General features: G+C 48.1%; 1 protein-coding gene across 4 annotated transcripts; it reads right to left on the bottom strand.

The window, feature by feature from the left end:
• Window positions 1–314: 314 nt before the first annotated feature.
• On the bottom strand, window positions 315–10981 carry B3GAT3 (beta-1,3-glucuronyltransferase 3). Of its 4 annotated transcripts, none has more exons than XM_083418624.1 (8): window positions 10573–10981; window positions 10076–10198; window positions 9222–9408; window positions 7588–7677; window positions 5957–6134; window positions 3995–4325; window positions 2769–3059; window positions 315–1726 (listed from the first exon to the last, which is right to left on the bottom strand). In XM_083418624.1, exons 4-8 carry the CDS (start codon window positions 7667–7669, stop codon window positions 1628–1630), a joined length of 981 nt encoding a protein of 326 aa, XP_083274750.1. In that variant the 5' UTR covers window positions 7670–7677; window positions 9222–9408; window positions 10076–10198; window positions 10573–10981; the 3' UTR covers window positions 315–1627. The 4 variants fall into 4 exon arrangements, with proteins under 4 accessions (XP_083274750.1, XP_083274751.1, XP_083274749.1 ...); XM_083418625.1 differs by having other exon boundaries at window positions 10082–10198; XM_083418623.1 differs by lacking the exon at window positions 10076–10198 and having other exon boundaries at window positions 10573–10772.
• Window positions 10982–11914: the final 933 nt, after the last annotated feature.

Below are 11914 nucleotides of genomic sequence, written 5' to 3'. Positions count from 1 at the left end.
GGATGCCTTTCAGATGTTTTGGACTCCAATTCCCATCTCAGCCTTGATGGGCATTGTAGTCCAAAACATCCAGACGGCACCCAGCTGCTGAAGACCGCAATAACAGGAGGTCAGTCAACAGAGCAGGGATGGGGAACTTGTCAGGCCCTCCTGATGTGGCTAGACTACATATCCCATCAGCCCTGCCCCTGACCAATAGTCATACTGGCTGATGGGAGCTGGAGTCCAAGAACCTCTGGACGACCACCCTGCATTACACAGGGGTCAATCAAGGAATCTTAAGGCAGGCCAAGGTACAAATGAGAGGAAGCAGCGGAAGTCAACATGTTTATTGAGCGGTCAGCATGCAAGTTGCTGGAACAGCCACCAACACATGCAAACTGGGGTGGACACAGCGCAGAAACACTCAAGAGCTCATGGGGAACAGGAACCAGCCCCTCCCCAGGATCAGGCCCCTGGCTTGGCAAGGGCTGCTGTCCTTCCTAGAAAGAAGGGGTGGTGTGGGGACGACGACTCCTGATGTTGTTGCACTCCGGCCCCCATCAGTCCTAGAGGGCCAACTGCATCAGGGAGCTGGGGACCAGCAATGTCCAAAAGGCCATAGGTTCCCCCATCCCTGATTCAAAGAAAAATGATCTGATTGGGGCAAGAACACATCAGCAGGAGGAGAGACACAGGAATCCCTATTCTTGCTTCCAGCTTTTCCCAACTTTTCTTCTGAAGATTGCAGCAAGGGCTACTAGAGGCTTAACCTCCTTGCACCCTTTTCCTTCCCATAGACAGGCATAAGCAGGTGCCGATATACGTGCATAAAATACAAATTCACAATACAAATGTGAATCTTGTAATTTCCATACACATAATCTGTAAACGCTTCCATATTCACGTTTAAAGAGCCATTACTTCTGACATGATCTCATTGTCACTTGGATTCTTGAGACTTTATATTGGGGGTCCTCTTTCCTCTGTTTTTTGCTTTTGCTCCTGTGGCTCAGGAACTGTTACAGTGGTATTGTGATTGCTCCCTTATGCAACTGGTTTTATTAAGTAGAAGATTAAAGGTGGCTAAAATGGGTTTTTTCCCAAAGGAATGAACTTTTGGATTTCACTTAGGTCCCCTTCCCAACACCAATCAACGCCATTCAAGCACTCTTGTTACAGGAGAGAGTAATCAGACTATAAGACTGATTGTTGCCAGGGAGGAGGGAACAAAGCATTTTTGGGTGGGGGGGCAGGCAGTCAGAGCAGCCAGCAGGGGAAAGCAAAGGGGGCTTTTTCACCAGTAGAAAGCTGCAGCATTCAATGAAGAAATGTTTTTAAAGAGGGAGGGCACCGAAATAGAAGACATTTTCCCAGCAGTAGGAAGGCGAGGGGGCGGGGGATAGCAGCAGTTGTGAATCAAGTCTCTTCTCACTGGAGACAGAGTGTTCCTTCCATGCTGGGGGTCAAGAACAGGGAGCTCATCCTTAATAAATAAAAAGAGTTCCGGGGCAGCACATGTCCATGGATGGGCAGGGGAGTGGCAGTCAGAGACTTCAGCATCTGCGACCAATCGAGTTTGGCCGAGTCCTTCTAGCTCCTCCCACGCCCCACGGAGGCACTGTCTCAGCGGCCAAACGGGGCCCAGTCACACCTCAATGCTGGGGTCGGAGCCCAGGCCCTGCTTTTGCAACAACTCCTCTTGTTTCATCTTGGGCTTCTCGGTCCGGGTGTGCCAGACAAGCACCTGCAAGATCAAAAGGGGTGTTTCTGTTTCAATTTCTCTACTACTAGTGCCTGAGTTTGCTTGTGTTTTCCTCTTCCCACCCCACCCCTTTTCCTTTTCACACATGTACTGTTTCGGGGGCAAACATACAAAGGTTTTCCACTCACAGCGGCTACCACCGTCAACCATTATGTGAGGAAGGGCAGTAGGACCTTGGGGGTGACTGTACCAACTGCGCTAAAACTGCTTCTTGACATCTCGAAAAGGAACTTCTCAATGGGAATCTGACTGTCATCAGGCCTGCCTCGTCCGAGACAAACCGCCTTAAAATAGCTGCTGCAAACTTCCTGCTGCTTGAGGAAGTGAAACCGTGTATTAAAGAATGTCGTGCAGACACTCTCTCCCCTTGCCCTGGTCATCTGCTAAAACACCAGTCAAGATTCAAGGCAGCCTTTCCTGAACAAGTGTCCTCCAGATATTTTGGACACCAACTCCCATGAGTTGAAGACAGCACAGTTTTGTGTTGGCGGGAGCTGATGGAAGTTGCAGTCCAGGAGTGGGGAGCCTGTGGTCTTCTGTACGTTGATGGACTCCAACTTCCATCAACCCCAGCCAACATGGCTAATGATAAATAGCCGGTGGGACCTGTAGTCTCCATGTCCCAACCAATCAGGGATCACATTATTAAATGCACCTACAGAGGTGTAAAGCAGAGATGGGGAACTCCTGGCCCTCCAGCTGTCGTTTTACTCCAATTCCCATCAGCCCCAGCCAGTGCAGCCAGTTATCAGGGCTGGTGGGGTTGTAGTTCAGCAATATCTAGAGGGTCACAGGTTCCCCATCCCCGTGACGGTCAGAAATATTGTCAGGTCCGAAATAGTTGCTGCATTGGCGAGTGTGTAGGGGAATCTGTAGGGGACTCAATAGAATCATAGAATTGGATGACCTGAGGGTCATTTAATCCAACCCGCTACAATGCAGAAATCTCAACACATGGTCCCCCATCCAATCTGAAACCATGACAGTGCTAAGCAGTTTTACTGATGTCTGCCAACCTGCTCACCTTGGTGCAGTTGTCAGCCTTGGGCTCCAGCTCCTCAATCGACACCAGCGACTGCAGCAGGCTGCTCTCCAGGTAGCCGCGCTCGGCCAGCAAGTCAAAGCGAGCTTCCCGATTGGCCAGGAGCAGATCGAGGGCCACGGCAAAGCCGGCCATGTCCATGGGGAAGGGCCGGTTGGGCTTCCAGGCCGTGTAGAAACCCACCACTTTGCCGTTCTCCACCAGGGGGCGCTCAAAGCGGAGGCCTCCCACCAGGCCGACGGGCCACACTGAGACGCGCTTCGTGGAGCGGATCTGGTTGGGGACAGGGTGGAGCAAAGAAGGGAAAAGAGGGGGAGAGAGTTTGATAAAACTGCTTTTAGAATGCTTCTATTTTCTGGAATACTTTCTTTAAAAACTGTGGCTGTGCTTGCAGCCCTGGGTGGGATATAAATTGAACGACACCACCTTCTGGAGACCAACGCTGCCTGGTTGCAGCTCTTTGTTTAACAACCTGTTTATTCCCATCTCTTGTGGTAACCTGGAACATCTCCCCAATAAAGCACCCCAACAATCCTGCACAGGCTAGTTTGCCACGCTACCCTAGCCTGTCTACTTAGACGGAAGTCTGACAGAATTCAGTGTGGGCTTCTCCCATGTAAGTCACACAAGTTAGGACTGTAGCCTTAGTATGTAAGGAGTAATTCCTTCTGTTCAACCTCCCCCACCCCGATGTCAGCTATGAGGCTTGCTACTTAGGCACCTATGTCCGTAGAAACTGACACAACTGCAGAACAGATAGATAGATAGAGGAGTATCCACTTACTCCCACAGAATCCCACCCAAACCCCAAGCTTTGTTAAATCCCTGGGAACATGGGAGCTAACTCTTAGGGGCCAATGTCCCTATTCAAATCGGCACCCCTGCCTGGGAAGAGGGGTTGTAAAACCACTCTGAAAATTATAGCTCTGTAAAGGGGAATAGGGAAGGGACCTCCTAGCAATTCCCAAAAAAACCCCCAATGAACGACACCTCCCAGGATTCTTCATGACTATTTAAAGTGGTGCTATACTGCTTTAAAGTGGCGCTATTTAAAGTGGCACTATACTGCTTTTTTCGCCTCCCCATTATATTTGTTAAAATAAAAGGTTTTGTTTTTCAAAAGAAGAATATGGAACATTCTGGCATCTAGGAGAACCGCAATCCCGCCCCCCCCCCAATCTGTTGCACCCCTTCCTCCCGGCACTGACTTCGTCAAAGAGGCGCAAGCTGTAGGTGTTGTCGTCGTCCGCAAAGTACACCACCGCCTTCTTGCCCAGCTCGTGGTTCTCCCGCAGCCACTGCAGCGCCAGGTTCCGCTGCTCCACCCCCCGGGGCTTCAGCCAGTTGGGGTCGCTCTCCTTGCGCTTGTGCTCCTTGGGCGTTTCGGTGTGCAGGTGCGTGAAGCGCAGGTGGCTCTGAGCCAGCAGCTCCGAGACCAGCTGTGTCTTGGCCGGCGCGTCCTCGACCACGATCCAGTGCAGGTTCTTCACGTGCAGCAGGGTCTGCGACAGGCGCACCAGCTCCGCCTTCTGGACCAGCCTGGGGAAGAGGAGGCCAGAGAGAAGGAAGCAAGCGAGAAACCGGGGAGACAGATTTAGAGGGGCTCCAGCCACAGCGTGCAGAAGGTCTCAGCTTCAAGCCCCCGCATCTCCAAGCAGGCCAAGGAATGTCCCTTGTCAGAAGCCCCTGAAGAGTTACTGCTAATGGTCCGAACTTGTAAAAGGCAGCTTCCTAGGTTTCTATTTCACAGATTCTGTGTTTGTGGCCAATATCTGGTGGATGACGTTATTCACTATCTATTCATCTGTCCTTTATACAGTGATCAAAGGAAGATTTCTGGAAGAAACGGCTCAGTTTATTTGGAGCGACACTAACTGCTTTTGGACACATAAAGTGGCTCTTGGATTAGAAAGGGAGAATTAGATAATGTTGCTATAAATTGTTTTGGAGACTGGGAGGTTTAATCTGAAGTTGGGTGAGCTGGTGGTACTTCTGATTCTTCTTTCCTTTAGACTATCAATGTTTGTTATTTATTTGTTTCATAGAGCCATAGAGTTGGAGGGGGCCACAAGGACCATTTGGTCCAACCCCCTGCAACACAGAAATCTTCTATTATCGCTACATATGTATTTTGATACATTATAATGTAATTGCCATGGGCTTTGGACAGCACAATAAGCTTATTGGATATGGTCCTATTTACATCAGACTGCTATTCAGAACCACAAAGACGGGAACCTCTGTTTATTTTTAGGGGAAAGGCCCTAACTCAGTTGTAGAGCCCTGCTCTGCCTGCTAAAGGTTGCTGTTTGATCTCCAGCATCTCCAGGCAAGGCCAGGAGAGATCCCTGCCTGAAAGCCAGGAGATCTGCTGCCACATGGATGAACCAGTGGTCTGGCTTGGTATATGGTAGCTGTCAGGAGCTCGTCCTACACTCGAGTAGGACCCTGGCAGAGACACATGTTCTCTCCCTCCTGGTCGTTCGTTCGGGAGCTTCAGAAGCTTTCTTCTGCCCAAACACCACAGCGACCGATGCCAACAGACATCGGCACACTTAGGGAGTCTGCAGAGTTCGCGTGACAGACCTCAGCAACTCAGCATTTTGGCTAATCTACTTTATTTACATATAAACACACACGGAGCACTGCAACATGGCTCCCTCTCTCTCTAGCATCAGACAGCAATGAGAAAGAACAAAGGACAACACAGTAACACAAACATCCTGTCTTCATCACTTCCCAGTCTGTGGAGTCAAAACATATACCGTCATGTGATAGACAACAATCCCATGACTGCAATCATAGAGCAGGAATTCTAACAGTAGCTTCCCGTGTCTTAAGGGAAGAGGTCAGTGTCAGAGCATCTGTTTTACATACAGAAGGTACCAAGTTCAACCTCAGCTTCTACAGGTAGGGCTAGACATAGACTCCTGTATGAAAGCCTGCAGTCGCTGTCAGTCAAAGTGTAGACAATGCTGAGCTAGATGGGACCAGAGGGTCTGGCTCACTCTAAGGCAGTTTCCTATGCCCCTGCATCTCCTCTGATCAGCAGCACCTCTCTCACAGTCCTTCCTTCCCAAGATCCTTCTTCCTGCAAGTCATGCCCTCAGCTGCTGAACTATGACCCAGAACTGACACTGCCCCCTACACCCAAGGATCTGGCACCTTACCTAGCGTAGGTGGGCGTGACGGCATAAATGACCGGCAAGACTTGTTCTGCTGGCTCTGGGACTTTTTCCCGCCCCTGGAGCCTCTTCAGCTCATTCTGCAGTTGGGACAGCTTTTTCTCCTTGGCGTGGATGAGGTCGCTGGCTGACTTCAGGTGCTGGGTGCAGTCGCAGGGCTGTCCTGAGGCCAGAGGGAGGAACATCAGCACACAACTGCTGCAATAATATCCATATATATACACACACTGTATTGGCCTGAATATAAGCCTCACTATTTCCCCCCCAAATTCCTACCGTTAAAAGTTAAAGTGCGGCTTAAATTTGCGACCTTACAAAAATGGGCTTTTACGATATCGCTGCTGAAACAGAAATATGGTAAAATGAACAATAAAATGTTTTATTGCCAATTTGCGAGCTTGAGACTGTTCATTTGCCATTTACGGGTGTGAGTGCCTACAGAATTGTAGCAATTGAATAGCAATTTGCAATTGTACGGGAACTTTTGCGGGCTTGCAAGATCAAAGGCTTAAATTGGCTCGGAGTTACAATTCTACCAACCACAGCGATTTTCAGCCTGTAACCCAATCTTAAGGGAGCGGCCTTTATTTGGATATTGTCTCCTCCCCCCCCCCCCTTGAATTTTAAAGGTGCGGCTTATTTGCGGGTGTGGCTTATATTCGGGCCAATACAGTATATATAGGAATTCTGGGAGCTGTAAATAGCCCCTCACAGAGCTACAATTCCCAGAATCCTTAACAAGTTCCCAGGAGAAGAAGGGGAAGGAAGCCGTATGGTGTGGATATAGCCCTGAACAATGTAAGGTAGGGTGGAGGCAAAGGGTTACATTCTAAATCAGAAGTGGGGAACCTGTGGCTCTCCAGATGATAACGTTGGACTTTAACTCCCACGAGCTCGACAGCATGGCCAATGGTCAGGGATGATGGGAGTTGTAGTTCAGCAGCACCTGGAGATTACCTACCCTATCCTAGACACATGTCCCAACCAATCAGGGATCACATATCAAATGCACTTCCAGATGTGTAAAGTTGGGAGTCCAGCAATATCTGGAGGGCCCAGAAGGGTATACCTCTTTGCAGTAGAGCCTTGTCAAATTTTCTATATTCTCCTGCAGGCCATCATAAGACTATGATTGAATACAGACTTTGCTGTTTTAACATCTGGTCAGGTATTGTTTACCCAGCATTGCTAAATATCTAGCTTTATAGAAGAGTTCTGAGAACTCAAAAGTTTGCTCATAATTTGATTGGTCCTAAATAAAGGTATTGCCTGCTAACAGAGACAAGGGCCCTGCAGGACTTGACATCTTTCCGCAGGGCCTGCAAGACAGAGCTGTTCCACCAGGCCTTTGGTCAGGGTGCAGCCTGACTCCCTCCTTTGGCAATCTTTACAAAACTTTAGTTTATGGTTGCCATCAATTTTGAATTTGATTTTAATTAATTTTTATAATGTTTTTATAATGTTGCACTATTTTAGTGTTGTTAGCCGCCCTGAGCCTGGCTTCGGCTGGGGAGGGTGGGATATAAATAAAATTTATTATTATTATTATTAATAGATATTGGAAAGTCCATTAAATAAATACAGCAGGATACCTCCATCCCTCCTTTGCTACTCACCCAGTTGCAGCAGTGCATACATCAGGCCAATCACTGACACCAGGAAATAGATGACAAACACGTTTTTTAATTTCACCTTCATGGCAGGGCCTGCAGAGATGAGCACCAAACAAAGATCAACACACGGCTCTGTAGGGAAAAATTAAGATACCACCCACACCATACCTTTAAAGCACTCTTACGCCACTTTAATAGTCAGGGCTTCCCCCAAAGAATCCTCAGTACTGTAATTGCTAACGGCGCTGTCGTCACAGAGTTACAGTTTCCAGCACCCTTACCATACTTCAGGATTCTTCATGACAGTTAAATTGGTGGTGTAAACATGTACACAGAAGGACGCCGCGCTTGCCATCCCGGCTGCTGCAGTCTACACTAGTTGCAGCTTCCAGGGCAGCCCCACGTTGAGCACATTACAGCAATCAAGACTTGAGGATACCGAGGTGTAAAACATGGTAGTAAGTCTATACCAGCCCAGGAATGGTTATTACTGGCACTCTAGCCAAAGCAGACACAAAAAGACACTCACAAGTAGTGAAGCCACATGCGCTCCAGTGACAAAAACAACTCCAGGGAATACACACAGATGATGAACATGTTTCTTTTGGGAGAGTGCTACCCTGTCCGGAATAGGCAGACATTCCAATTCCTAGAGCTGTAAACCGCTGACACACAAGATTTCTGTCTTGTTTGGATTCAGTTTCAGCTTACTGGCCCTTATCCAGCCAGTCACCGCTTCCAGGCACTGGTTCTGGACTTGTACAGCCTCACCTGACTCCAATGTAACAGAGAAATAGAGCTGGGCGTCACTGGCATGTTGATGGCACTGTGTTCCAAATCCCCAAACGGCTGCTCCCAATGGCTTCATATAGATAGCAACCAGAAGGGGGAACCAGATGCTAACATGTAGCACTCTGCGGCATAATTGCCAGGGGGCCGAGATGTAGGGTTAGAGGCAGTGTTCCTACTCAGAGTGAACCTACTGAAATGAATGGGCATGGTAGGTTCATTAATTTCAGTGCGTCTACTCTGAGCACAACTGAGTTGGAGGCAACTCATAGTCACCCAATGCCACTCTCTGAAACTGGTCCTGTAAGTAGGATTGGAACCACTATAAAATTGTACTGCAAAACTCACAGGAGATTAGGCAAGAGTAACGTGGTCACACTCCCCTTGCCCCTCAACCAAGGTTTATTCAGTACTAAAACCCGGTCTAAACCTAGATAGAAATACAGTGGTACCTCAGGTTAAGTACTTAATTCATTCCAGAGGTGCATTCTTAACCTGAAACTGTTCTTAACCTGAAGCACCACTTTAGCTACTGGGGCCTCCCATTGCCGCCGCCAGAGCACGATTTCTGTTCTTATCCTGAAGCAAAGTTCTTAACCCGAGGTAATATTTCTGGATTAGCGGAGTCTGTAACCTGAAGTGTATGTAACCTGAAGCGTATGTAACCTGAGGTACCACTGTATATCGAGATAGTTTTTTCAAAGGTGGGTCACCACTACCCTCTTGAGCCCCTTGCTGAGAAGGGGCGTATTTGCAACCGGGATGTAATTGTCAGAAAGCAGCAGACCACCTTTTTAAAACAGTAGGCACTGTCACACAATAATGCACTTATCACACTCTGGACTCACCTGGTCAGCCCTCTCTGGCCAGCTCAAGGAAACCACAACAAACAAGGATCGAAAGGGCATGTGTTTAGCCAAATGATTCAATGTACTTTGTCCACATCCTCAGGCCTCAAAAGCTGAACCTGATCCCATAAAGCCAGACTAGACAGTGCACTGGGCACTTCAACTGGACTTGTCATAACCATGCCATCTAAGTAATGCAAAAACAAGAGATTTTTTTAAAAAAAGTTAACAAGATTTTTAAAAAATATCACTTAACCATAAAAACCTCTAAGCAGTTTACATAAAATATAAAGGGTTGCATGCAATGTTAGTCCTGCTCAGAGTAGGCCAACTGAAATTAAAAACTGTTGGTTTTAGTAGGTCTACTGTGAGTAAAACATTGTTGGATACAACTCAAAATACACATTAAATTATCCATAGAATCTGATGATAAAAACAAGTTAGCAACAAGTTACCTAATTTATTTTCAAAAGAAAAGTAGCAGTTAAAAATACATACTTTATAAAATAAAATTACGTCTTGATATGCATCCCAGATTAACATGTCTGCATAGGCCTGCTTATTTATCCTCAAAGTGCCTAGCAAACCTATCTCAGCAGCCTGATTCCCTGCCTGTTTCACTGCCTACAGCTCCTGGGAAAAACAAGGAGCAGTGTGGGCTCTACAGCATCAGGAGCGATCGTGTTTGGACCCTCACATCTCATCATTCTTCAGAGACCAGGGTTGCCAGCTCTGTCTAACTGTCCAAATATCCCTAAGAGTATTCAAGAACCCATCAAATCCCATGACAGTCTCTAGGGACAGAGCATCTTAATGTGTTTCCCATCTCTGCAGGGAGGAAATGTTGCCCAAACCTTTACCAGGAAACCATCTGGCCAACGACAAGCCTGCAAGCTACGTAAATGCCTCTGGAGTTGCGGAGATGGCATCTGAGCACATACAGAGTGCCTTTACGTCTCTCTCTATCAGGCGCACTCCTAGGAGGAGAGAGCAAGGGCTTAATTAATTAAGCTTGCCGGCTTGTGGGATGCAAGCACTCCTAAAACCCCTGCAACCTCTTATTTTAGGAACTCCGAAGCCCTGGTGAGATCTCTCTCCCTCTTTCCATGCCAAAGCGCCTCCCCTTCCCCTTGCAGTTACTGGGCAACCTTCAGCACTGCAGCATCATGGAGGCTCCGGGCACCCCTTGAAGCAGAGCCTCTCCATCTTCTCCTAAGAGCGCAGCAGCAACCCCACGCCGACGCCCCCACCCCCCGTTCAATACCCCACCCCCCGTCTCCCCTCTCCTGGCATGGGAAGGGAGACGGTGTGACACCGTTGCTATGGCGACGGAGCAAAGGCCGGGGCTCACCACGCTTCTGTTACTGCCACCCGAGGCGAAGGGGGAAGAAGGGTCAGGGGGACTAGGATCCTCAGCTGCTCAAAGCCCCCTTCATCGTATCCGGGGTCCCCACGGAGTCCCCCGCGCCGGCCAACACAGCACTTCCGGTCCAGCCGCTTTTACCGTCCTTCAGAGGTCCCTTCTCGTATAGGGTCCCCCGGCGCAGCTATTCCCCGTCTGGCCCGTTCCCCCCGCCTCCTGATTGCTTCATGCCTTTTCTTCTGAAATGTTGAAATACGTTGAAATGTTTTCCCTAGGTTCAACTGCACTCCGTTTTCTCCTCTTCTGCTGCGCTTTTAGCTGTTTCGTTTCCAGATAGGGTGACCGCGTGTCTTACTTTGCAGAGGACGGTCCTCCGTTTGAAGGGCTGTCAAGAGGACAATGGACCCCTCACAGAGCTTCAACTCCCAGCACCTTTAAATATATAGTGTGGATGTGATCCAAATCCAGATTAAAGAGAATGCACCCTATGAAGGGAGAGGACTTGGACTTGTGCATCTAGTTAGCACCCCTACTTGGGGCAGTGGGTGCAGCAGGCACATAAGTCACCTGGTCACAGTGGAATAAAAAATGTAAGGTCTTATATATATAATAAATGTTCAAAAATGTACCAACCAAGCATGTACATAGATATGTGGACCACATGTCTGGAGCAGCACAGGAAGACTGAAACCATTTTGACCACAGCTGTCAACATTTCCCTTTTTTTAAGGGAAATTCCCTTATTCTGAATAGGATTCCTCACAAGAAAAGGAAAAAGTTGACAGCTATGATTTTGACTCCCAAACTGACCAACCAAATGTTTTCTCTGCAAGGAGGGAGGGGGTGAGGGAACCTTCCCATTGTCTCAGGAATTGGGTAATCACCATCTCAAAGCAAAGGCCAAATACCAGGAAAGGCAATCAGATAAGGCATTATCAGATAACCCGGCAGACAGGAAAAACAACATTCAAACTTCTGTTGTAGACCACCTTTGCTGTGATGTAGGTACAATGTTTGTGGGGGGTGGTCTTGAGCTCCAGGGCAGGGAATTTTAAATGTCTATATAACGGCAGGCACACCTTGGTTCTGGGTCCTCCTCTCTCCTGTGTGTGAAGGGAGCACCCTGTTGCAACAGCTTTAATAAAGATCAGTCTTACTAGCTGCTTTCCTTCTCAATATTCTCTGGTTGGCCTCTGTTATTTTCTACTACCAATGGAAAACCTACAAAGGACTCTGTAAAGGGCTCTTGTACTGTATACCCCATAAGGGAATAAGGGCAGATGTTGTTTACAACAGTCTTGCTCCCCATGCATTTCTATTTAAATCAGAG

Source organism: Podarcis tiliguerta (assembly GCF_965153285.1).
Source record: "Podarcis tiliguerta genome assembly, chromosome: 16".
Lineage (NCBI taxonomy): Eukaryota > Metazoa > Chordata > Lepidosauria > Squamata > Lacertidae > Podarcis > Podarcis tiliguerta.
This window is presented reverse-complemented; position numbering and strand designations above follow the sequence as displayed.